Source organism: Scyliorhinus torazame, chromosome 8 (assembly GCF_047496885.1).
Source record: "Scyliorhinus torazame isolate Kashiwa2021f chromosome 8, sScyTor2.1, whole genome shotgun sequence".
NCBI lineage: Eukaryota > Metazoa > Chordata > Chondrichthyes > Carcharhiniformes > Scyliorhinidae > Scyliorhinus > Scyliorhinus torazame.
In genome coordinates, this window is record NC_092714.1 from 59,028,863 (window position 1) to 59,056,558 (window position 27,696).

Genomic DNA, 27,696 nt, shown 5'->3' on the forward strand with positions numbered 1-27,696 from the left:
ACACTAAAGAATCGTTCGAGCTGTTGACTTTTATCGACTTAGAGCAAACATTTTATCACACACGCTGAACCTGGCCAGAAGGCGGATTATGATTTTGCAGCTTTGATTTAATTCCAATAAGAGGGAATCAAGGAAAATCAGTGTGTGAAGTGCCATTGATTTCAATTGTAAAATGTTGCATTTGAAGTAGAGCGGATGACTCAGATCCAGCCTTGGGGAGAGCGAAGTCGAACTTTTAATTTGGACTGGCGGAGACAGAATCCCAGAAATGTGGCGAAATCCTGAAGGAGAAAAGACATCTGCAAAGTAGAATAACCGGGGTGTGGGGGGCAGCTTGCTAATTCTTCATTCCACACTGTGAGAAAGTAGTGAGATTTTAAAATGCTCCCATAGGCCCGAACCCCTTTTCCCGTTATCTGCCTGCCTGGCCTACCATTGATTTGTGGCTGTGAAAAAAAAATCAGCTTCTTCTCGTTCCTATGTTCTCAACTTTAAACGATCATGTGACCTCGATTCCTCCAATAAACACTGCAAATTCCTGCAGCTATTCCTTTAATCTCTCCCTCCCTCTCCTGATTTATTCCCAGGGGGAAAAAAGGCCCGGAGCAGCTAAAATTCCCGATATCCGAGAGCAAGACGCTTGACCGGCTGAAAGCTTCCCGAGGGGCCGCCCCGCGGGCTTTCTGGCTTTAGTGTCAATCTGATATTTCAGTGTCCCTTCCCAGCCACGTCACAGGGGAGTGAAGCTGCTTTAAATCCCGGAGTCCTGATCAAATTTCCTGCCATTCTCCCCGCCCTCCTCTCTGTGTGGACCGAATTCCTCTCTCCCCCCCCCCCTCTCACAGCTCCTTCAACTCGGCTCGCTCCAAGATGGTAAGAAAGTCATTCTCTTCCCCCCCCCCCCCCCCCCCCCCCCTCCCCCAGAATAAGGATTTTTTTAATACAGTGTATGTTTTTTGTTTCATATTTTTGAACAGGTATTCAAAAGTGTTCCGTTTTTTGTCCTTCTGACCATCGCCTTGGTAAACGCTGAAGTAAGTTTGATCTCTTATTTGCCCCCCAGCCTCCCGTTTTCACACCATCTCTGCTTCTGTCTTTTTTTTAAAAAGGACCGATTTTTTTTGTTTTTGTTTTGTTTTGCAGGCTTTGGGCGTTTTCAGCATCAATCGATCTTGATTCTTTTACGTGCAGAGCGAGCGGGACTTTGTAGAACAGTTAGATTTCAGAGAGTCATTTTTGGGGGTTCGCGTTTGGTCTGTGCGCGGCAAATGGCTGGACGTGGCTAAATCTTTTGTTTCTCTTTCTGGTTGGCGAGCTTAGCATCTTCATTTGCTCTCGCTGCTTGATTTTGTTTGAAAGGAGGTCGCGCGCGAAGGCATGTTGAGAGAGGAGCTGAAATAGGGGGTTTAATGATGTGCGGGTGGAGAAATAATCCAGGACCCAGCCGCTGAGAGGTTTTATCTGCAAACTATTAAACGGGAGCCAAGTGTGACAAGTTGTCCTCCTGTCAATAGTTTGGGTGGGTGGGTGGGTGGGTGGGGGGGGGGGGGGGTGGAATAGAAATCCTGCAACAACGACGATATACATTTTAGGAAGCTTATATAAAAAAAAAATTGGAAATTTGTAAAAATCTCAATAGTTACTAGACAATTAAAATAAATTTCTTCTGGAAAATAAAGTTAAGTAGACCCCTCTCTATAAGAGGGTCTCGTTCTTAAAGCGAGTCTCTTTCTCTCTTCCCCCCCCCCCCCCCCCCCCAGTACATATCCTTCCTTACCCGAGCTCTGCGGTTTAAACCAGTCACCACCCGGTTCTGTCCATGTAACGTTGATGTGGTACTTGGCTCGTCAGGGGAAAGAAAAATGCTTACCTTGTCTCAATTTTGCTATGAGCAGCATTTCAAATGCTCACTGCAGCCCCAAAGCATCGTTTTTACATGGCTCCACTTCGGCTGGTCATTTTGTCAAATCGATTTAAAGAAGACCCTGTCTACTCAACAAAAGGCAGAAGAAAAAAAAAGTTTAGCGGACTGTAAAAAGTTGGATGGTATGTGATTTTTCTCAAAAGATAGGCCAGTCCGGTTAACCCAATCCTTCAGTTTTGTGGGTTTTTAAGGGGAAGCATTTGTCGATTCACAGTAAAATAAAGCTCATTATTATTGTTATTTCTATTAGTATGTTGGCTATACCCTAGTTGAATAAGGACAGAATAGTTTTCCTAGTTATTATAAAGTTTAAATTTAAAAATTTCCATGTCAATTGAACCTGATTAAATTATTAATCCCTTGCCATTGTTATGCCATAACTTTTTTTACATTTCTTAGTGCCCGATGACAGATTGGTAATTAGTTGGGAGATAGGAAATAGAGATCATGCACAAAGGATTTGTTCTTTTAATTAGTGGGATCTGGCATGTGGTGTTCCCCAGGGATCTGTACTGGGGCCTCAGCTTCTCATAATATATGTTGACTTGGATAAAGGAATACAGATTTGCATATCCATTGCAGATGACTGTATGTTGGGAGGCACAGTAAGTATGTGGAAGTTACAAAGGGACATAAATCATGGCTCCAGGTGAGTGGCAGATGGATTCAGTGTGGAGCAGTGTAGGTCATCTACTCTGGATTTGAGAAAGACATATTTTCTTAACAGTGAGAGACCAGATGCCGTGGGAGAACAAAGGGATTTAAGGCTCTATGTACACTAATCACTGAAGGTTAGTACACCAGTACAGAAATGACAAATAGAATCTCAAGGAAGTGATTCAATTGCACAGAGTGTTGGTTAGACCAAAGTTCCGTTTTGAGCACTGCATTTCAGGAAATATTTATTGCCCTTGGGATCGGCCCAATGCAGACCTTCTGCACTGTAAATTCTATGATTCACCAGAATAATACAAAGCCTTAATGGGTTAAATTATGACAACTTGTTTCATAGGCTTGGGTTGTCTTCTATTGTATTTAGAAGATTGAGGGATGATCTAATTGAGGTGTGTTATTTGTTTAGGTTAGATGCAGAGAAATTACTTCACTGGTGAATAAATCCTGATCAAGAAAGCATAAGTTTGAAATTAGAGCCAGCATTTACGAGCCAAAACAAGAAGAAATGTTTAACAACAAAAGCGAGTGGATATTTGAACTTGTCTCCTCAAAAGGCTATTAATATTCAAGACTGATATTGTTAGCCGTATTCTAAGATCTTATTGATCATAACTGAACTAGGCCTTTATTGTTACCTCTCAACCTTCTATTACATGGACTACAGTGGTTCAGCAAGGCAGCTCACAATCGGCTTCTCGAGGGCAATTGGAGAAGGACAATAAATACTGGCTTAGCCAGTGATGCCCGTATCACATGAATGAATCATGAGGAAAGCATATCTATGGGAAGACTCAGTTAATTATGTCAGACGTTTTTAATTGCCATTTTGCATTAGAAATCGATGCTGAGTTGTTACCAATAACATATTGCCACTTTAATCTTTCGAATCAACTCTACAAAATGGATGTGGTAAATTATTGACCTGTTTAGGAAATTGGCTGAGTGGCAAGAGAGAGAATAGGGATAATGGGCAGGTACTCTAATTGGTAGTATGTGGTTTGTGGTGTTCTGAAAGATCTGCATTGGTGTCTCAGCTAGTCACTTTATTAACGACTTGGCTGATGGGATAAAATACAACGTATCCAAGTTTGCCAATGACAGAAAATAGGAGAAATTGCAAGCAACATACAGATGGGCATAAACATGTTGATGGATTAAGTGAATGGGCAAAATTGTGGTAAATAGATTTCAGTGTAGGCAAACATTTATCATCTACTTTGCACCTTTTTTCTTAAATGATGAAAAGCTAAAAACAGTTGAGATCTAGAGATAATGGACATCAAAATGCCAGGAACAGGCACCTAATACTGTAATCAAAAACGCTAATGGAATGTTGGTCCTTGAATGCAATGGAGTAAAATACACAGGGTTGTGCTTCAGATCTCTGGTTAGACCACAAGTGGAGCCTGTGAGCAGTTCTGGGCATCAAGGATATGATAGTCTTGGAGGGAGTGTTGGTCTTGGAGGGAGTGTAACATAGATTTACCAGAAAGATGTCTGGACTCCCAAGGGTTGAATAACAAAGATTCCACAAACTCTGGTTGTATTCTTTGAAAGGTTAAAGCATCATTTTTGAAGTTTTCAGGATATTTAAGGGGAATGGGGAGAAACTAGTTCCATTGATTGGGGGAGTCTCTAATGAGTGGGCACAGCCCACAAATTAGAGCCAGACCTCTTGGGTGTGAAATTAGGAAACATTTCTGCACACAAGGGGTGGAAGGACACTCTGTTTCGCTTCTGCAAGGGTCACTCAACTCCTGACCTCATGACCGCCTTGGTTCAAACATGGACAAAAGAGCTGAATGCCAGAGTTGAGGTGAGAGTGACTGCCCTTGACATCAAGGCAGAATTTGACCGAGTATGGCATCCAGGAGCCCCAGCTAAACTGAAGTCAGTGGGAATTGGGGGGGAAACTCTCCACTGTTTAGTCATACCTAGCACAAAGGAAAATGGTTGTGGTGGTTGGAGGTCAATCATCGCCGCTCCAGGCCATCACTGCAGGAGTTCCTCAGGGTAGTGTCCTAGGCCCAAATATCTTCAGCTGCTTCATCAATGACCTTCCTTCTAGCATAAGGGCAGAAGTGGGGATGTTTGCGGATGACTGCAAAATGTTCAGCACCATTTGTAATTCCTTAGATGATGAAGCAGTCCATGTCCAAATCTAACAAGACCTGGACAATATCCAGACTTGGGCTAACCATCACACCTTAACATTCAATGGTATTACCATTGCTGCATTCCCCCCACAATCAACATCCTGGGAGTTACCATTGATCAGAAACCGAACTGGACTAACCATATTAATACTGTGGCTACCAAGGCAGGTCAAAGACTAGGAATCCTACGGCGAGTAACTCCTGACCACCGCCCCCCCCCCCCCCCGCCCCCCCCCCCAAAAAGCCCGTCTACCATCTACAAGGCACAAGTCAGGAGTGTCATTGAATACTCTCCACTTGCCTGGATGAATGCAGCTCCAACAACACTCGAAGCTCAACACCATCCAGGACAAAGCAGCCTGCTTGATTGCTCCTCCTTCGCCTTCCACAAACATTCAAACCATCCACCGACGAACAGTGGCAGCCATGCACTACAGTAACTACCCAAGGTTCCTTCGACAGCCATTTCCAAACCACACACGGCTGCTACCAAGGACAAGAGCAGCCGATACCTGGAAACCCCATCACATGGAGGTTCCCCCTCCAAGTCACTCACCAGCCTAACTTGGAAATATATCGCCGTTCTTTCACTGTCCGCTGGAGCAAAATCCTGGAACTCCCTCCCTAACAACACGGTGGATGTACCTACACCTCAAGGATTGCAGCAGTTCAAGAAGGCAACTCCCCACCACCTTCTGAAGGGCAACTAGTAATGGGCAATAAATGCTGGCCTAACCAACGACTCCTACATCCCATAAATGAATAAATAAAAACATTTAATCCCCTCCTCGGTGGCAGGTTTGGTGGTGGGAAGGCCAGTGGTGACCCCTCCACCATTTCACCTGCCTCAGTTAATGGCAGGAAGGCTTGAGGAGTGTCTTCTCTCTCCATCATAAATTGAGGCTCCTAAGTGGGCTGTTAATGCCTGGTAAGGGCTTCATCTGCTGATCCTGTTATTTATCCAGTGGCAGGTAATGGACTCGCCACATAGGAAACTGAGAAGCAAACCATGTCTTGGCGAGGGGAGTGCTTGTGTTGGGGGGGGGGGGGAAAAAGGTGGGATTCCTCAGTCAAATGCACACCGTTCCTGAATGAGGGACCCGGCATTGGGGAAGGGGAGGGGCCTTGTTGAGAGCCACCCTCACCCTTGCTAGAGACACCCCCCCCCCCCCCCACAATCCCCCTCCACTATCAGTCACCTGTACCTGGGTCTATTGATGAGCCTAGGTGTGGGCAAGCGATCACTACTATCAGGTAACTATACACACCTACTCGCTGAAGGGTCTCCCGCCACCTGGGTCAGGGTATTTCTATCCCAACAGTCCCAAGAAACAGTGGGGTTAGCCCGGCCCCCTCATTTGGGTAGTTCGTATTCAGACTAGGCCACAGGGACTCTGATGTTGCAGATCCCTGGGCCTCCTGTGGGGTTATAACACCAGGCCTTCAGAAGACTTGGCCTTAGCCACATTGATTCAGTGCAGCTACAACACTGGCATCCACCCTACACTGGGGAAAATTGCCTGGGTATGTCCTGTCCAGACAAAGCAGGACAAATCTAATCCGATCAATTACTGCTCTATCAGTCTGCTCTCAAATCTTCAGAAAAGCGAAGGAAGATGTTTGTTGACAGTGCTATGATAACCTGTTCACTGATGATCAGTCTGCGTTCTTCCAGGACCCCTCAACTCCTGGCTATATTACAGCTTTGTTCCAAACTTGAACAAAAGAGCTGAATTCCAGAGGTGAGTTGAGTGACAGTCCTTGATATCAAGGTAGCATTTGACTGAGTGTGGCATTGTGGAGTCCTTGTAAAATTGAAGCAAATGGTAATAGAGAGGGAAATGGTTTGAGTCATGCATAACACACCGGAATATGATTGTGGTTATTGGAAGTCAATCATCTCAGCCCCAGGACTTCGGTGCAGGTGTCCCTCAGGGCAATGTCCTAGGTCCAACCACCTTCAACTGCATCAGGACCTTCCCTTCAACATGGTCAGAAGTCGGGGTGTTTCCTGATGATTGCACACTAATCCGTAGAAGCAGCCCATGTCCACATGCAGTAAGACCTGGAAAACATTTGGGCCTGGGCTGATAAGTGGCAAGTAATATTATAATAATCTTTATTGGTGTCACAAGTAAGCTTACAGTACACTGCAATGAAGTTACTGTGAAAATCCCCTTTTGTTCCACATAAGTGATGGACAATGACCATCTACAAGAGAGAATATAATCTCCCAATGGTGTTACCATTGCTGAATCCCCCACCATCAACATCCTGAGGGGTTACAGGAACAAGTCTGAAGGAGTGAAACATAGAATATGGAGCAGGCTCCATCATTCAATAAGATCATGTCTAATCTGATTGTGACCTCCACTTTCCTTTCCTGCCTGCCCTTTGTAACCTTTGACACTTTTTGACTTCCTTGTCTATCAAAAATATACCTAATTGACTTCCGGGTGCGGCGATGACCAGCTGAGTCGCACGTTTCGGCAGCTCCCTGTGAAACGGACTTTTGGGCTCTTGATAGGAGCCCCAACGGCAATTTTGACGGCTAAAAACACTGTGCGGTAAACCAGAAGGGAATCCCCCCTGGATACGGATGGAAAAAGGAGGAGAAAGTGGCCAGATTGCAGTGGATCCTTTAGAACAGCGGCAAGGAAGGCAAGCAAAAACCAAGATGGCGTCGGAAGGTGGCAGTTTAACATGGGGCCCTGAACAACAAGAGTTCTTGAAATGCTGTGTGGAAGAGATCAAAAAGGAAATGACGAAAGAGCTGTTGGCCCCGATATTACAGGCGATCGAAGGGCTAAAGGAGGAACAAAAGACCCAGGAGCGGGAGCTTCGGGTCGTGAAGGCAAAGGCAGCCGAGAATGAGGACGACATACAGGGCCTGGTGGTGAAGACGGAGACGCAGGAGGCACATCAGAAACGATGTGTGGAAAGGTTGGAGGCACTGGAAAACAACGCAAGGAGGAACAACCTGAGGATTCTTGGTCTTCCTGAAGGTGTGGAGGGAGCGGACGTCGGGGCATATGTGAGCACGATGCTGCACTCGTTAATGGGAGCGGAGGCCCCGGCGGGTCCGTTGGAGGTGGAGGGAGCATACCGAGTGATGGCGCGAGGACCGAGAGCAGGAGAAATTCCCAGAGCCATAGTGGTGAGATTCCTCCGTTTTACGGATAGAGAAATGGTCCTTAGATGGGCGAAGAAAACTCGGAGCAGTAAATGGGAGAACGCGGTGATCCGCGTTTATCAAGACTGGAGTGCGGAGGTGGCGAGAAGGAGGGCGAGCTTTAATCGGGCCAAGGCGGTGCTTCATAAAAAGAAGATAAAATTTGGAATGCTGCAACCGGCAAGACTGTGGGTCACATATCGAGGGAGGCACCACTACTTTGAGACGGCGGATGAAGCGTGGACTTTTATTGTGGAAGAAAAACTGGAATGAGCGGGTTATTAAAAAGAACGTTCGAACAAAGTGGTGGGGCGAATGTGGGGGGCAAAGAGGGGTTTTATGTACTAATCCTGCGATGTGGTAACTTTTCTCTCTCTCTCACAGGTGGTGATGGGGGGAGGTGGAGGAGATGGGGCGTTGGCCATTGGGGGCGGGGCCAAGGGAGAAGCGCGGGCTTGGTTCCCGCGCTATGATAATCATGGCGGGAAGAGAGAAGCAGGAAGGAGGGGGCGTCGCACGGTGCGAGCCGAGGTCACGGGGGGAAGCCGAGGTCAGCCAGAGTTTGCTGACTTCTGGGAGCAACATGGGGGGAGTAATTACGCTAGCGGGGGATCTAGCGGGGGGGTGGGAGGGGGGAATTACTGGGTTGCTGCTGCTGGGGAGAGGGGGGAGCTGGTATGGGAGAGGATGGGCGGGGGGGCACCGCCTGGGGGAGATACAGCTGCGTGGGAACCGGGTGAGGAGCTGGAAAAAGGTGATGGCTAATCGACAAGAGGGGAGGGGGTAGGAAGCCCCCCAACTCGGCTGATCACGTGGAACGTGAGAGGGCTGAACTGGCCGATAAAGAGGGCATGGGTACTCGCACACCTTAAGAAACTTAAGGCAGATGTGGTTATGTTACAGGAAACGCACCTGAAACTGATAGACCAGGTTAGGCTACGCAAAGGATGGGTGGGGCAGGTGTTCCATTCGGGGCTAGATGCGAAAAACAGGAGGGTGGCTATATTAGTGGGGAAGCGGGTAATGTTCGAGGCAAAGACTATAGTGGCGGATAACGGGGGCAGATACGTGATGGTGAGTGGCAAACTACAGGGGGAGACGGTGGTTTTGGTAAACGTATATGCCCCGAACTGGGATGATGCCAATTTTATGAGGCGGATGCTAGGACGCATTCCGGACCTAGAGATGGGAAAGCTGATAATGGGGGGAGATTTTAATACGGTGTTGGAACCAGGGCTGGATAGGTCGAAGTCCAAGCCTGGAAGGAGGCCGGCAGCAGCCAAGGTACTTAAAGATTTTATGGAGCAGATGGGAGGTGTAGACCCGTGGAGATTTAGCAGACCTAGGAGTAAGGAGTTCTCGTTTTTATCCTATGTCCATAAAGTCTACTCGCGAATAGACTTTTTTTGTGCTGGGTAGGGCATTGATCCCGAGGGTGAGGGGAACGGAGTATACGGCTATAGCCATTTCGGATCACGCTCCACACTGGGTAGACTTGGAGATAGGGGAGGAAACAGGAGAGCGCCCACCCTGGAGAATGGACATGGGACTAATGGCAGATGAGGGGGTGTGTCGAGGGGTGCATTGAAAAGTACTTGGAACTCAATGATAATGGGGAGGTCCAGGTGGGAGTGGTCTGGGAGGCGTTGAAGGCGGTGGTTAGAGGGGAGCTGATATCAATAAGGGCACATAAAGGGAAGCAGGAGAGTAAGGAACGGGAGCGGTTGCTGCAAGAACCTTTTGAGGGTGGACAGACAATATGCGGAAGCACCGGAGGAGGGACTGTACAGGGAAAGGCAAAGGCTACATGTAGAATTTGACTTGCTGACTACAGGCACTGCAGAGGCACAATGGAGGAAGGCACAGGGTGTACAGTACGAATATGGGGAGAAGGCGAGCAGGTTGCTGGCACACCAATTGAGGAAAAGGGGAGCAGCGAGGGAAATAGGGGGAGTGAGGGATGAGGAAGGAGAGATGGAGCGGGGAGCGGAGAGAGTGAATGGAGTGTTCAAGACATTTTATAAAAAATTATATGAAGCTCAACCCCCGGATGGGAGGGAGAGAATGATGGGCTTCTTGGATCGGCTGGAATTTCCCAAGGTGGAAGAGCAGGAAAGGGTGGGACTGGGAGCACAGATCGAGGTAGAAGAAGTGGTGAAAGGAATTAGGAGCATGCAGGCGGGAAAGGCCCCGGGACCGGATGGATTCCCAGTCGAATTCTATAGAAAATATGTGGACTTGCTCGCCCCGGTACTGACGAGGACCTTTAATGAGGCAAAGGAAAGGGGACAACTGCCCCCGACTATGTCTGAAGCAACGATATCGCTTCTCTTAAAGAAGGAAAAGGACCCGCTACAATGCGGGTCCTATAGACCTATTTCCCTCCTAAATGTAGATGCCAAGATCCTGGCCAAGGTAATGGCAATGAGAATAGAGGAATGTGTCCCGGGGGTGGTCCACGAGGACCAAACTGGGTTTGTGAAGGGGAGACAGCTGAACACGAATATACGGAGATTGTTGGGGGTAATGATGATGGCCCCACCAGAGGGAGAAACGGAGATAGTAGTGGCGATGGATGCCGAGAAAGCATTTGATAGAGTGGAGTGGGATTATTTGTGGGAGGTGTTGAGGAGATTTGGTTTTGGAGAGGGGTATGTTAGATGGGTGCAGCTGTTGTATAGGGCCCCAGTGGCGAGCGTGGTCACGAATGGACGGGGATCTGCATATTTTCGGCTCCATAGAGGGACAAGGCAGGGATGCCCTCTGTCCCCATTATTGTTTGCACTGGCGATTGAGCCCCTGGCGATAGCGTGGAGGGGAGTACTTAGGGGAGGAGAAGAACACCGGGTATCTTTGTATGCGGACGATTTGCTACTATACGTGGCGGACCCGGCGGAGGGGATGCCAGAAATAATGCGGATACTTGGGGAGTTTGGGGATTTTTCAGGGTATAAATTGAACATGGGGAAAAGTGAGTTGTTTGTGGTGCATCCAGGGGAGCAGAGTAGAGAAATAGAGGACCTACCGTTGAGGAAGGTAACAAGGGACTTTCGTTACCTGGGGATCCAGATAGCTAAGAATTGGGGCACATTGCATAGGTTAAATTTAACGCGGTTGGTGGAACAGATGGAGGAGGATTTCAAGAGATGGGATATGGTATCCCTGTCACTGGCAGGGAGGGTGCAGGCGGTTAAGATGGTGGTCCTCCCGAGATTCCTCTTTGTGTTTCAGTGCCTCCCGGTGGTGATCACGAAGGCTTTTTTTAAAAGGATTGAAAAGAGCATCATGGGTTTTGTGTGGGCCGGGAAGACCCCGAGAGTGAGGAAGGGATTCTTACAGCGTAGCAGGGATAGGGGGGGGCTGGCACTACAGAGCCTAAGTGAGTATTATTGGGCCGCTAATATTTCAATGGTGAGTAAGTGGATGGGAGAGGAGGAGGGAGCGGCGTGGAAGAGATTAGAGAGGGCGTCCTGTAGGGGGACTAGCCTACAGGCTATGGTGGCAGCCGCATTGCCGTTCTCACCGAGGAACTACACCACAAGCCCGGTGGTGGTGGCTACACTGAAGATTTGGGGACAGTGGAGACGGCATAGGGGAAAGACTGGAGCCTTGGGGGGGTCACCGATAAGAAACAACCATAGGTTTGCCCCGGGGGGAATGGATGGGGGATATGGAATGTGGCAAAGAGCAGGAATAACGCAACTGAAAGATCTGTTTGTGGATGGGAAGTTCGCGAGTCTGGGAGCGCTGACCGAGAAATATGGGTTGCCCCAAGGGAATGCATTCAGGTATATGCAACTGAGGGCTTTTGCGAGGCAACAGGTGAGGGAATTCCCGCAGCTCCCGACACAAGAGGTGCAGGACAGAGTGATCTCAAAGACATGGGTGGGGGATGGTAAGGTGTCAGATATATATATATATAGGGAAATGAGGGACGAAGGGGAGACTATGGTAGATGAACTAAAAGGGAAATGGGAAGAAGAGCTGGGGGAGGAGATCGAGGAGGGGCTGTGGGCAGATGCCCTAAGCAGGGTAAACTCGTCGTCCTCGTGTGCCAGGCTAAGCCTGATTCAGTTTAAGGTATTACACAGGGCACATATGACTGGAGCACGGCTCAGTAAAATTTTTGGGGTGGAGGATAGGTGTGCGAGGTGCTCGAGAAGCCCAGCGAATCATACCCATATGTTTTGGTCATGCCCGGCACTACAGGGGTTTTGGATGGGGGTGACAAAGGTGCTTTCAAAAGTAGTAGGAGTCCGGGTCGAACCCAGCTGCGGGTTGGCTATATTTGGGGTTGCACAAGAGCCGGGAGTGCAGGAGGCGAGAGAGGCCGATGTTTTGGCCTTTGCGTCCCTAGTAGCCCGGCGCAGGATATTGCTAATGTGGAAAGAAGCCAAGCCCCCGGGGGTGGAGACCTGGATAAATGACATGGCGGGGTTTATAAAGCTAGAGCGGATTAAGTGCGTCCTGAGGGGGTCGGCTCAAGGGTTCACCAGGCGGTGGCAACCGTTCGTCGAATACCTCGCAGAAAGATAGACGGAATGGGAAAAAGAAGGCAGCAGCAGCAGCCCAGGATCGGGGGGGGGGGGAGGAGGAACCAGAAGGACTCTCAGGGTTGTTAATATATACTGTATAGTATGTATAGGTCGTTGCTACAGATAATTATATATTGGACTGTTAAATTATATTTTTGGAGAGTGTTACTTGTGACAAGGCAGTTGCCAATTAGGGCTAGTTTTCATTTTTGTTATTTATTATTTATTCATTTTTTGTTTATAAAATAGGTCATTGTTATTTGTGTTGTTATAATATTGTGTAAAGGATGCACAATGTACTGTGTTGGTTGACCAAAAATTTTCAATAAAATATTTAATTAAAAAAAAATATATACCTAATTCAGCCTTCAATTAGTTCAATAACCCAGCCTTAAATAAATTTAATAACCCAGCCTACAGTCCTCTCTGGGGAAGAGAATTCCACAGACTATTGATCATCTGAGGGAAACCAATTTTCCTCATCTTGGTCTTAAAGGGAGACCTCTTATTTTTTTTAAAGTGTGTCCCCTAGTTCTAGCCACTCTCACCAAGAGGAAAGATCTTCTCTGTATAAACTCTTGTCAAGTTTCCTTTGGATGTTTCAACATGGTAACCTCATTCTTCTAGACTCCATTGGGTGGAGGCCCACCTTTCTTCATAAGATAACCCCTTCATCCCAAGAAGGAGCCAAGTGAACATTCTCCGACTCCCATCATTTCCTTTCTCAAATAATGAGACCTAAACTGTACACTGTACTCCAGATGCAGTCTCACCAATGCCCTGTACAGCTGTGATAACACTTTTTCCTACTTGTATATTCCATTCCCCACGTTCAATTTGCCTTCCTAATTACATGCTGTTCCTGCATCATAATATTTTGTGATTCATGTATCAGGACTCCCAGCACCTTCCTGTACCCCTGTGTTCTGAGATCTCTGGCTAAATAATACACTGTTTTGTCTATTCTTCCTGCCAAAATGGCCACGTTTACATTTTCCAATGTTATGCTCTATCTGCCAAATCTTTGCCCATTTCACTTAACATAATTGTATCCCTTTAAAGACGCTACTTCCTCCTGACAGTTTACTTACCCTTTCCCTCCAGATGTTAGATGAATCGGTCTAAATTTTCCTGTTTTCTGTCTCCTTACTTTCTTGAAGAGAGGTGTTACATTTGCTATTTTCCAGTCTGCCAGGATAATTACAGTGTCTAAAGAATTTTGGAAGATTATAGCCGATGCATCTTGTGGTACCATGGTCCCTTTAGGGGGCAATACTTTGCGGGCCACGTGACCCGCTAGGAGCCTATGGGGACAGAATGTGCTGTAGGTGCCAGGGCAGGGACCTGGGTAATGGGGGATCATCAGAGTAAGTTTGGGAGTCTAGGGGGAGTTGTGTAGATTTGTAATATATAGTTCTGCTTTGTTAAATAAATCATTGTTTTTATTAACACACTGCCTCATCGTATTAGCTCCCGCCACAACACCTCCTGACATCATTTAAGACCTTACTACTTAAGACCCTAGAATGCAGGCCATCCGTTCCTGGGGAATTGTCAGTCATTTGTTCCAGTAATTTTCCCTGATGAAGGTAATTGAAGTTTCTTCCTCCATTTTGCCTCTATTTTCAAAAATCAAGTTTTTGAAGACAGACAAAATAACCTGTTCGATGCATCCAGTTTCCTTCATTTCCATTATTATTTCTCAAGAGGACCAACACTTGCATTAGTTATTCTTTTCCTTTGTAAATACTTGGAGAAACTCTGAAAATCTGCTTTCATATTTCCAGCTAGTTTTCTCTCATACTCTTAGTCATTCTTTGCTGGTTCTTAAAATCTGACCAATCTTCTGACCTGGCGCTAATCTTTGTAGAATGGGACAGTGTTTCTCCTGGAATAGACCATAGAAGGAGCGAAGGTAGGACAACAGCCCATCCATTTGACTGGGTGAGTGCAGCTCCCAACAAAACTCGATACGTCCAGAACAAAGTGGCCTGCTTGATCAGCAGCCCATCTTGAATAATTGCTCCCTCCACCACCAGTGCACAATGGTAAAGGCTTGTACCATCTACAAGATGCACAACTGCAACTTGCCAAAGGTCCTTTGACAGCACCTTCCAAACCCATAATTTCCGAGAAGGACAAGAGCAGTAGATGCATGGCGATGCCGCCACCAGCAAATTTCCCACCAAGTCGCACACCATCCTGACTTGGAACTATATCATCGTTCCTTCCTTCCTCCCTAACAACAGTACTGTGGGTGTATCTACAGTAGGGGTGACACAGTGGTTAGCAATGCTGCCTCATGGCGCTGAGGATCCGGGTTCTGAGTTACAGTCCGTGTGGAGTTTCACGTTCTCCCCGTGTCTGCATGGCCAATTCACCCCCACAACCCAAAGATGTGCCGGGTAGGTGAATTGGCCACGCTAAATTCCCTTTAATTGGGTGGGAAGAAAAGAATTGGGTAAATTATTATTATTTTTTTAAACCGGGTGACAGTAACCAGCTCCCTAAAATGCAAATTGAACAAACCCATCGATTGACCCCCCCCCCACATCCCATCTTGGGGCATATTCCGCCTACTACAGGATAAGAGCTCCATTAGGTCCCAGCCACACCGAGGTGCAGGATGGTGAGGCTGACCTCCATCCCAAAAGAACCCGCCTGTGAGCAATCAGCAAGGTGAAGGCTAGATCTGCCCCCTACCATTCTGCAACTCCGGCAGGTCCGACACCCCGAATATGGTCCCCAGGGGACTGGGTTCCATGTCTACTGGTGCTGAACAATAATCTCCAAAACCTTTTCAGCTTCGGGCCAGGACATATTTACATGGTTAGCGGGGCCCCTCCCACACTGCTCACAGATTCTTCTACCCCCTCCAACAGCCGGCTCATCCTTAGTTTTGTCAGATGCTCTCTGCACTACCTTCAGTTGTGTCAACCCCAGCCTCTCATGAGGTTGAGGCATTCACTCCCTGCAGCACCTCTCATCACAATCCCTCCTCTAATGCCATCCCCAACTCCTCTCCCTCCTTGGCTGAAGTCCCCTCCATGGACACCTTATCAAGGCGATAGAGAGCATGCAGAAAAAATTCACAATGGTGGCAGGGATGAGTAACTTCAGATCTGAAGACAGATTGGAGATGTTGAGAATGTTGCCTTTTAAAAAATGGAAGGTTGAGAAGAGATTTGATGGTGGTATTCAAAATCATGATCATCTGGACAGAATTGATAAGAGAGAAACTGTTCCTGCTCTTAAAAGGATCAGGACTAAGAGGGCTCAGGTTTAAAGTAATAGATATAACCAGCAAAGCGATATGAGAAGTTTTTAATGCACTGTCTTGAGAGTGTGGCAGAGGCAGGTTCAGTTTGAAGCATTTAAAGAAAAATTAGACCATTTGGGGAAGGCGGTTGACTGGTAGTAGGTTGATCATTCTGTGATTAGGTGCAGACATGATGGGCCAGTGACTTCCTTTTGCCCTGTAACGATTGTGATATTCCAATATTCCACACACCACCTCAATTACAATGGGCACGATTTAATGGCTGCGTTGTGCCCGCCGAGGATCCGTGCAGGCCAGTTAGATCATGGGAGAGGCCCAAATCGGGAGCCCTGCTGGATGCCAAGCGGTTTGTGATGTAAACTGCCCACTCCCGTTGACGGGATCCTGATTCTGCCTAGACGTGGCATAAAGCCAATTGAGGGCAATCTCGCCATCTCGTTAGCGAGATGGATTCCCGATCTAACAGCCTTCCGTGATCTAACTGGTTCCCCAGTGAGAGGTCACGCGGGCTTCGATTAGTACTGGTCCATTCTAATGTGGGCCTGATGTCACGGCACCTGGGGGGTCACTCGGGCCACTGGAGACTCCTGGGTGGTCAGGAACAGAGAAGAATGGCACCTGGCTTTCCCATTGGCGTCTAGGCACCTTGGCCAGGGAGACACTGACGAGGGCTGGGGATGGGGGGTGGGTGGGGTGGGGGGGGGGGGGTGAAGAGAAGGGTCGTATGAAAGGGCTGCTGGAAGGTTGGGGGTAAAAGGTGGGGGTCCTAAAAAGGGAGCGTGGTAATGGAAAGAACCCTCAGTGACTCCATTGCGGGGTGTCCTCACTTGGGTGGGGGTGGTAAATACCCATGTGTGTGGGAGGTGACATAGTCCATGTGGGGGACATTCGCGCTCACTTAGAGATCTGGGCACGCTTTCAAGATTGTGGCCCGATCTCTGAGGAGCCGGTCTGGCCGGCAAGTTCAGCTCCTCCGTGATGGAAATAATTCTGAGAAACTCTCCAGTGGCCAAGTGTGGTTGGATAGCAGTGGGGAGCTTGCCGACAGCCAGGGAGCAACTCCCAGCCAAACCCGGCATCACCCATATCTAACGTTAATTAGGACACTTAATGATGCCCCACAAGCTTTGCACCAGAAATGACTGTCCCGCTCGGACTGTACCCGGAACCTCCACGTGAACAAGAGGAAGCAGCACTTAAACCGATCCCGCAAAGTAAACCCCAGACACCACGTTGCCATGCCACTGTGCAGACCAGCTCTGCGATTCGGGTATGTTAACCTGGCCAGGCTCATGAAGGCAGCCGAGTCCAGGAGGGATATACCCTGTTCCACCGAGGGGGTCGGATGGTCAATGCTGCCTTGGAGGTGATGACAGCAGCCTTCAGCACGTGGAGTGTGACCAAGAAGGCCACCACCCAATGCTGCAAGAAGATTAACGACTGCACCGGGCTACACGGGTGAGTTGGCATTGGGCCCCAGTGGAAAGCGTGGAGCACTGTCATCAGCATTAGTGACGATGTCCAAAAGGTGGCTCAGTCAGTGATGGCCATGGCTGTGTGCATTGACAGCATGTCTGAGTCACTGGGGGATATGTCCCTGACGCAGGTGGACATTGGTGGGGTGCTGCAGAGCATGGTCCGCTCATAGAAGCATCGGCACCATGGTGCAGACATTGGGGGGCTGGCAAAGTCAGATGATGGGTCATCCGGAGCTCAATCCGATTGCCCCTCCATCCCAAGGTGAACCCCAGGGCCCTGCGGGTACTGATTGTGAAGAGGAGTGTTGGAGGCTGACCCGGAGCCCCGTTACAGAGAGATGACCGCAGTTGCCAGCTCTTCCTTGTCCACTCCCCCTGATGACCGCACGTCCCAGGGTCAGTGTGCAGCTCTCCCTAGTCCACTCCCCCTGACGACAGCACGTCCCGGGGTCAGCGTGCAGCTCTCCCTAGTCCACTCCCCCTGACGACAGCACGTCCCGGGGTCAGCATGCAGCTCTCCCTAGTCCACTCCCCCTGACGACAGCACGTCCCGGGGTCAGCGTGCAGCTCTCCCTAGTCCACTCCCCCTGACGACAGCACATCCCGGGGTCAGCGTGCAGCTCTCCCTAGTCCACTCCCCCTGACGACAGCACGTCCCGGGGTCAGCGTGCAGCTCTCCCTAGTCCACTCCCCCTGACGACAGCACGTCCCGGGGTCAGTGTGCAGCTCTCCCTAGTCCACTCCCCCTGACGACAGCACGTCCCAGGGTCAGCGTGCAGGATAGAGCAAGGCATGTGCCATCGCCAAGTCGGCAGGGGACCTCCGGCCCCAGGCCATCCCGAGGACACCTGCCAGAGACATCAACAGTAAGCAGAAGGCTACCTTCACCTCTGTGTATCCTGGGAATACACCCAGACATAGTGGTACAACAGGGAGGGCTGAGCACATTGAGAATCATTTGAGAGGGTGCTGGGAGTGGGGAGGTGAAAACATCATCGGAAATTGGAGACAGTTGGGGTCACTATTGTACTGTACATCATTAAAACATTTTACACCCGAGACATGTGAAGCATCAGTCATGTTATTCCGCACTGCGGGCCGGAGCAGCACTCAGCAGACAGACCGAGACATAGATTGAGGAGCACCAGAGCTTGGCTCGTAGTGGGTTCCCTCGTGCCTTGTATATTGACCCGCTGACAGTGCCGACACAAGCCTATTATCTGGAAGTGATGTAACACCAACCCTGGGAGGGTAAAACAGCGTGGTGGGGGGGGGGGGGGGGGCACAGTTGTGTGGAGACGGTGAATTGGATGGTGGGGGATGGGAGGATTGCATTGATGGACAAAGCCATGTCCTATGAGAAGAGGTGAGGGCCTTCCTGTCCTCCACCCTCTGTCTGGTCCTGTGGACCCACCCCTGGCTCTTCCTCCATCCTTGCAGGTCTGGCTTCTCTTTGTCCTCCTCTTCGATGGTTGCATGTTCCTTCTCCACCTCCTGGATGTCGCTGCACTGCTGTGCCAGGTTGTGGAGGGCACAGCAGACCACCGCAAAGCAGGTGACCCTCCGGGGGAGGTGTACTGCACCACTGGATAAGTCAAGGCATCAGAACCATATTTTGAGGAGTCCGATGCACAGCTTAATGACCTAGGCTATAGGCCATATGGGCCTCGTTTTTCTCTGGTATCCGGCCTCCGTACTGGAGTCATTAGCCAGGCCCTAAGCGGGCCAACAGGTCGTCCTGGGTGTCGCTTGAAGATGCAGGAGATCTCCAACTGCCCCAGGATGTAGCTGTCGTGCATGTTCCCTGGGAAGTGCGCACCATGCAAGTTGAAGGTTCAGGGAGTAGAACACCTTCCTGTTAATGAAGAGCACTCCCGGATCACCAGTGTGCTCAATGTGACATGCATGCCATCTGTTACCACCTGGACCTGGGGATGGCTGAGAATCCTGCTGCCCAGGCATCTTGTTGGACTTGATCCAGGTCATTACCCAGGCAAACAGGACATTCTTAACTTGTTCAAGCACACGCACTGTCACAATATTTCTTGGTTCCACTATCCAAACATCCAAGTCATCATCTGTTCTCACCAATGTCCTGGTTTTCAGAGAGTGGTGACAAAAAGTGATGACTGTGTAGGTTTCTTTCAGTATTGATGTCAGTCGTATTGACTGGCTGGCCACATTGATTGGTATTCCTCTCTGACAACCTTAGCCTGGCTTCAGTCTCACTGCCCAGAAGCTGTTGCTGTTGGATGCATCCACCCCAGTCAGACTGCTGACCACTTCCTGAACCGTCCTTCACATCATGCAAGCAGATGCGTGCCGGCCCTTGAGCAGCTTGATCACGGATATGCAGGTCACGTATTGCTGATCAGTGGCAGGGGACAAGCCGAGCAGAGGGTGAGCGCCAGAGCGGAGCTCCAAGCTGGGGCCACCGCTGTTGGCATCGTGTGCCCACCTGCGCCCGCCCCCCACCCCCCTCCCACAACCATGCCACCTCAAATGCCACAACCAATCAGGGATTGCCCTGCGGCCGGCATTCTTAAAAAGCCATGTCTTGGTCGTTGCAACCTTCTTCCCACTATCAGGAATGCTGTGACCGATCACTCTGCAACCCTCCTGACACCTTCCCTAGACCCACCGCGTTGCGACTGAGATTGAAAAACTCTGCTTCATGATGCCATCCAACATTCCCTGCACACTCACCTCCGCCCGCAACAGGGGCCTCTGGACCCCAAACACCCACTGGAGCTGTTACCTGGGCCAGGTGCTGGTTCCCTCCCCAATCCACACACCCACTCATGTCACCGGGATGTTTCCAGTGCTTGGATGTAGAATGTTGGCTGTTGCCTCTGTGGTGTTGATGCCTCCGGAGTTCAGGCAAAGTGCCCGGTCCCCTCTGCCTGATTGGGATGCTGGGCAGTAACAACTACCTGTGTCATGGAACATGCATCCTTTTGGGGACTGTGAAATGCTCACATTACTGGAAATGCCAATTCCCCATTCGCAATAGCCATCAGATGTCAGGCAAGTGGCTGCCGTAGTGAGTGGGAGTTAAAGTGACCTTCACCAAATTACCACGGACGGGGCTCTGACAGACTGGCAGCAACTGGAGCTGCCCCATTATTGTTATACAGTATCCAGGGAGGGCATGCCGGGCCTGTGGGTGCTGGACCACCACTCCCACCCCCACCAGACACTTTGCCTGAACTCCAGAGGCATCAACACCACAGAGTCAGCAGCCAACATTCTACATCCAAGCACTGGAAACATCCCGGTGACATGAGTGGGTGTGTGGATTGGGGAGGGAACCAGCGCCTGGCCCAGGTAACAGTTCCAGTGGGTGTTTGGGGTCCAGAGGCCCCTGTTGCGGTCGGAGGTGCATGAGAGGCAATCACTGGTCATCAGGGATCCCCATAGTTTCTTCTTCAATCAAGGGGCCAGTTCACTTAAACTACACACTACAAAAGAAAGGGGGTTCTGTTGTTGGCCTGGCTGGAGCAGGTGGTAGCATGGTGTGCGGAAGTTACACTTAACAGTACAGGGCAGGTTCAACGGGCTTTCTTCTGCCCTTCACTTACAGGATAGCTAGCCTTTAGAATTCTTTACTGTAGAGGCTGGGCCATAAGTATGTTCAAGGCTGAGTTAGATAGATTTTTAATCAGTACGGGAATCGAGGGTCATTGAGTGGTGGAGCATACCTGATGGCCAAGTGGCCTACTTCTGCTCCTAAGTCTTGTGGTCTTTCTTGCATGTTTCAAAGCCAGAGACCAGTGGATGCCATAAAATTGGCCAACTTCCATTTGTGCAGCATTAGAGATGTGTACCTAAACAGAAGTATTGATCAAAACAACAATAAGGAAGCTGCTACCTGATCTACATGTCTGTGAGAGGAAAGAACTGGTGTAACTGTACCTCCAGAACGCCCATGTTCAAAAGTAGCTGGGAAGCTTTACTCATTGCATCCTTACTTCTACAACTCTCTCTTCCATTGTTATGGCTTGGTGCACCTATGCCTAATTGGAAAACTAACTAATTTTCTAAACCAAGGGTGTCAGAGTATGTCTGCCTCAAATCAGTGCTAAAACCGTGAATTCAGAATTGGTTCCTGATGTGAAATGAAAATCGCTTATTGTCACAAGTAGGCTTCAAATGAAGTTACTGCGAAAAGTCCCTAGTCGCCACATTCCAGCGCCTGTTCAGGGAGGCTGGTACGGGAACATACTTGTGGCCCAGCCTCTACAGTAAAGAATTCTAAAGGCTAGCTATCCTGTAAGTGAAGGGCAGAAGAAAGCCTGTTGAACCTGCCCTATACTGTTAAGTGTAACCTCCGCACACCATGCTACCACCTGCTCCAGCCAGGCCAACAACAGAACCCCCTTTTTTTTTTATAGTGTGTAGTTTAGGTGAACTGGCCCCTTGATTGAAGAAGAAACTATGGGAATCCCTGATGTGACTGCAGAGAAGCAGTATGAGACTCGCTCTCAAGCTCACTTCTGTTTGACACCAAGTGGAGTGCAAAGCAAGCACGGTATTAAACCAGGTGTAAAGAAATGTCCCCGGTACCTCTTGAATATCGTAGTCACTTGGAGCATCTACTTATAATTTAAAAAAATAATTTCACTGTCCTACCGTTTGGACTGGCCAACCATTGAACACCTAATTATTGGGAAAGAAACTCTGGGCTGGATTCTTCCGTCCCATCGGCCAAGCAAGAGGCGGACAATGGAGAGCTCCATTGTCTCGGGCAGGATTCTCCGGTCACCGGGCGGACACAGCCGGAGAATCCCACCCTCTTGTGTCATGCCAAGCTTTCCTAGGCAGAATTTGTTTTCACCCAGACTCTGGAAGCAGGACACTATCTGGCTGAAACGTATACTTCACTTATCACTAATCAAAGGCTAGCTTCAGTATATTGCGCCCATAGTTAATTGCTTCTCAACACAACAATGTGTTTCATCTTGGGTCCCCTCTGATCAGCTCAACTCCCCTGGCTCCCAGTCCTGAGCAACACCCCCGCCCCCTCACATCAGGGCAACTGCATCGAGAGCTCCCGGAGAAGGTTTACATCAACCCAAGACTGCCGCTGCGCAAGGACCCGTAACCATCCAGCTGCTCCTCGAATCCCATCACGCCAGCCTGTATGGATAAGACCACTCCACACACGGTACCAAAATGTAACAGCAGAAGCCCTGTGGCAGCAGGAATGGAACCAACATGCCACCATTAAAAATCACTTCCTCATAGACCCCACACCCACGTGGCTTCAACCTCTCATACCAACATTGGGCAGTAAGCCTTTAGCGCCATGGCCTTTGCGTAGCAAATTGGCACAGGGGAATCCAGGCTGCAGCTGTGGTGTACCCCATGATTCGTGTGGTAAACCACTGTGTTCCTATATTAAGGGTTGTACGGTAGAACCTGCACTACAGGTTCACCTGGGCCCCTGCGTGCTAGCTCCGCCCAGGAGCCGGATTATAAATATGCGTGGCCTTCAGCTCGCAGCCATTTCGTCAGCTGCTGTCGGAGGCCACACTTCAGATACTAAAAGCCTCAGTTTGAATTCAACTTCGTCTCCAGCCAAATTGATCGTGCCTCAACTCGTATCATTGAAGACTGTCCCCCTCAGCGGAAAGCTCAAGAAAACTGCATTGCAGAAGTCATTACCCGTCTTGATGATTACTGCACACGCTTTTTAAAAAAAAAAAAAAAAAAAAAATCCCTTCAAATTGTTATGCTATATAATGCACAAAAAAGAAAACTTAAGATTGATGGTTTACGTTTGTATATGCGAGACTAGTAAAGCAACCACACATCTGTAACCATTGCTCTTGGATTGTTTTACAATGTGATTTCTGGCCCGCTGGGTGAACTAGCCAGCAGACAGATGATGATGATTTCACAAGTGTAGTCGTAGGAAAATCTGTTGGTAGGTCTGGATGTTGGATTAGTGTGTGATTAACTTTGTCCCTCTGCCCTTCAGTCACACTTATTGTGAATGTTTTCGAACTATTCTGTCTTGTGGGAAGAGGAAAGATGAGAGGGGTCTTGATGACCGAAAGAGTGATTGAAATTTAACCTTGCTTGGTTTTACCTCTGGGTATTTTAACTGCTCAGAACCTACACATTTGGTGGCATGTCACATCTCTAAACATTGTAGCTATCACACCCAGATAGAGAATGTAGGGCACGACCGTGTAATAAATTGGCCTACAACGCAAAAATCTGTTCCCTTGTTGCTGATGTAAGCCATGATGTGGAGATGCCGGTGTTGGACTGGGGTGAGCACAGTAAAAAGTCTTACATCACCAGGTTAAAGTCCACAGGTTTGTTTCAAATCACTAGCTTTCGGAGCACTGCTGAGTCCTTCGCCTGAGGAAGGAGCAGTGCTCCGAAAGCTAGTGTTTGAAACAAACCTGTTGGACTTTAACCTGGTGTTTTAAGACGACTTACTGTGCTGATGTAAGAAAATTGAAGCGGTCTGATACCACCACCTCTGCCAGCAAAAGGCTTTCAAAAAGGCCAGTACTTTCATCTCATTGCTTTTATCTTTGTCAGTTTCATTGCTTGGAAGGGTGTAGCATTAGTTTTGATAAAATCATGCTATCTAATGAATTTCACAAGCAGCTTCCTCCCGTTTTCAAATCCGTATTGAAGTACAAGAGAAGCTGTAAAATAAGTAGTGAAAATGAGCCTTCACTCACTGGTTAGCTTTCACAGTCAATGTAACGTGTCAGTAAATCGTACTATTAAGAGGAGACATTTGCATTTGAAAAGTTGAGGGGTGGCATTCAATCAAAATCTTTCATTTGAAGTGGCGGGTTTTTCGGGGGTGGGTTTCGAGTTCCTCACCGATATCCAATGAAACTCAGTCACTTTTTTGGGCCCTGGGGAGTTTCTCACTGGTTTAGCCCACACTTAGAATTAGCACTGGGGAGCTGAACTTGAGATTGGGTCCCCATTTTGAAAGGGTGCCCCGAACTCTAAGTGAGCTTGTCGGCCCCCTGAATCCCCCATCCATGGGAAATGACCCCCCCCCCTTAAGTGAGGATACCCTGCTATGGGCATCATGCACACCCCCACCCTTCAAGCCACCCTCCTTTCATGGGCATGGCCCCCTCCCCCTTGGGCCCTGACCCTTGGCACTGACACCCAGGCAGTGCTCCAGCCAGCCTGGTGGTGTCACCTGGGTACCTTGAGTAGTTTTATAACCTATTTCAGTGAGTGCTGTTTGGTCCCACCCTTTTGAACAAAGAACAAAGAAAATTACAGCACAGGAACAGGCCCTTCGGCCCTCCCAGCCTGTGCCGATCCAGATCCTTTATCTAAACCTGTCTTCTATTTTCCAAGGATCTACTTCCCTCTGTTCCCAGCCCATTCATATATCTGTCTAGATGCATCTTAAATGATGCTATTGTGCCCGTTTCTACCACCTCTGCTGGCAAAGCGTTCCAGGCACCCACCACCCTCTGCGTAAAAAAACTTTCCACGCACATCTCCCTTAAACTTTCACCCCTTCACCTTGAAATCGTGACCCTTTGTAATTGACACCCCCACTCTTGGAAAAAGCTTGTTGCTATCCACCCTGTCCATACCTCTCAGAATTCTGTAGACCTCAATCAGGTACCCCCTCAACCTCTGTCTTTCCAACAAAAACAATCCTAATCTACTCAACCCTTCTTCATAGCTAGCACCCTCTATACCAGGCAACATCCTGGTGAACCTCCTCTGCACCCTCTCTAAAGCATCCATATCCTTCTGGTAATGTGGCGACCAGAACTGCACACAGTATTCCAAATGTGGCCTAACCAAAGCCCTATACAACTGTAACATGACCTGCCGACTCTTGTACTCAATACCCCGTCCGATGAAGGCAAGCATGCTGTATGCCTTCTTGACCACTCTATCGACCTGCGTTGCCACCTTCAGGGTACAATGGACCTGAACTCCCAGATCTCTCTGTACATCAATTTTCCCCAGGACTCTTCCATTGACCGTATAGTCCGCTCTTGAATTAGATCTTCCAAAATGCATCACCTGGATTGAACTCCCATCTGCCATTTCTCTGCCCAACACTCCAATCTATTTATATTTTGCTGTATTCTCTGACCGTCCTCCTCGCTATCTGCAACTCCACCAATCTTAGTATCATCTGCAAACTTGCTAATCAGGCCACCTATACCTTCATCCAGATCATTTATGTATATCACAAACAACAGTGGTCCGAGCACAGATCCCTGTGGAACACCACTAGTCACCTTGCTCCATTTTGATATACTCCCTTCCACCACTACTCTTTGCCTCCTGGTGCCCAGCCAGTTCTTTATCCATCTAGCTAGTACACCCTGAACCTCATACAACTTCACTTTTTCCATCAACCTGCCATGGGAAACTTTATCAAACGCCTTACTGAAGTCCATGTATATGACATCTACAGCCCTTCCCTCATCAATTAACTTTGTCACTTCCTCAAAGAATTATATTAGGTTTGTAAGACATGACCTTCCCTGCACAAAACTATGCTGCCTATCACTGATCAGTCTATTTTCTTCCAAATGTGAATAGATCCTATCCCTCAGTATCTTCTCCAACAGTTTGCCTACCACTGACGTCCAGCTCACAGGTCTATAATTCCCTGGATTATCCCTGCTACCATTTTTAAACAAAGGGACAACATTAGCAATTCTCCAGTCCTCCAGGACCTCACCCGTGCTCCAGGATGCTGCAAAGATATCTATTAAGGCCCCAGCTATTTCGTCCCTCGCTTCCCTCCGTAACCTGGGATAGATCCCATCTGGACCTGGGGACTTGTCCACCTTAATGCCTTTTAGAATACCCAAAACTTCCCCCTTCCTTATGCCGACTTGACCTAGAGTATTTAAACATCCATCCCTAGCCTCAACATCTGTCATTTCCCTCTCCTTGTTGAATACCGATGCAAAGTGCTCATTAAGAATCTCACCCATTTCCTCTGACTCCACGCATAAATTCCCTCTTTTGTCTTTGAGTGGGCCACAACTTTCTCGAGTTACCCTCTTGCTCCTTGTATACAAATAAAAGACTTTGGGATTTTCCTTAACCCTGTTAGCCAAAGATATTTCATGACCCCTTTTAGCCCTCTTTATTGCGCGTTTGAGATTTGTCCTACTTTCCCGATATTCCTCCAAAACTTCATCAGTTTTAAGTCGCCTAGATCTTATCCATGCTTCCTTTTTCATCTTAGCTAGTCTCACAATTCCACTCGTCATCCATGGTTCCCTAATCTTGCCATTTCTATCCTTCATTTTCACAGGGACATGTCTGCCCTGCACTCTAATCAACCTTTCCTTAAAAGACTCTCACATTTCAAATGTGGATTTACCCTTAATCAGCTGCTCCCAATCCACATTCCCTAGCTCCTGCCGAATTTTGTTATACTTGGCTTTTCCCCAATTTAACACTCTTCCTTTAGGACCACTCTCGTCTTTGTCCATGAGTATTCTAAAACTTACGGAATTGTGATCGCTATTCCCAAAGTAATCACCGACTAAAATTTCAACCAACTGGCCGGGATCACTCCCCAATACCAGGTCCAGTATGGCCCCTTCCTGAGTTGGACTATTTACATACTGCTCTAAAAAAAAAAACTCTCCTGGATGCTCCTTACAAATTCTGCTCCTTCTACGCCTCCAACACGACATGAGTCCCATTCAATGTTGGGGAAGTTAAAATCTTCCATCACGACCATCCTATTGCTCCTACGTTTTCCTATACTCTGTCTACATATTTGTACCTCTACTTCACACTTGCTTTTGGGAGGCCTGTAGTAAAGTCCCAACAATGTTACTGCACCCTTCCTATTTCTTAGCTCTACCCATATTGCCTCAGTGCTCTAATCCTCCATCGTGCCCTCCTTAATCACAGCTGTGATATCATCTTTGACCAGTAATCCAACTCCTCCACCCCTTTTACCTCTCTCTCTAACACTCCTGAAGCATCTATACCCTGGGATATTTAGTTGCCAGTCTTGCCCTTCCCTCAACCAAGTCTCCGTAATACCAATAACAACATATTCCCAGGTACTAATCCAAGCCCTAAGTTCATCTGCCTTACCTGCTACATTTCTCGCATTGAAACAAATGCACCTCAGACCACCTGTCCCTTTGCGTTCATCATCTCTTCCCTGTCACTCTTCCCCTTAGTCACATTGAGTTTATTATCTAGTACCTTACTGGCTTTAGTTGCTGCCTCTTTACTGACCTCTAACTTCCTAATCTGGTTCCCATCCCCCTGCCAGAGTTCCGATTCCGACGCCTCAAGGGACTACTTGGGTGTATCCCGCGAGGCGCGGAGGCCTCTCCTGGCCGCGTTGTGCTCTCACTCGAGTGCAGCAAGGCCAGAGAATCACGCCCAGGGTGTGGTCGTTACAATCTGCAATTTGTCCAATAAGGTGATTTGTTCCATGGCTGATATTTGGATGCATATTTTTTTAACTTT

The 27,696-nt window shown here is 48.4% G+C and overlaps 1 protein-coding gene across 1 annotated transcript in view; it reads left to right on the forward strand.

Moving 5' to 3' along the window:
• Positions 1-583: 583 nt before the first annotated feature.
• fstl1b (follistatin-like 1b) overlaps positions 584-27,696 on the forward strand; it is a 140,966-nt gene continuing 113,853 nt past the window's right edge. The window contains exons 1-2 of the mRNA XM_072513688.1: positions 584-873; positions 978-1,034. Of these exons, the coding sequence (XP_072369789.1) occupies positions 871-873; positions 978-1,034 (60 nt within the window). The 5' untranslated portion in view covers positions 584-870. The remainder of the gene's footprint in view (positions 874-977; positions 1,035-27,696) is intronic.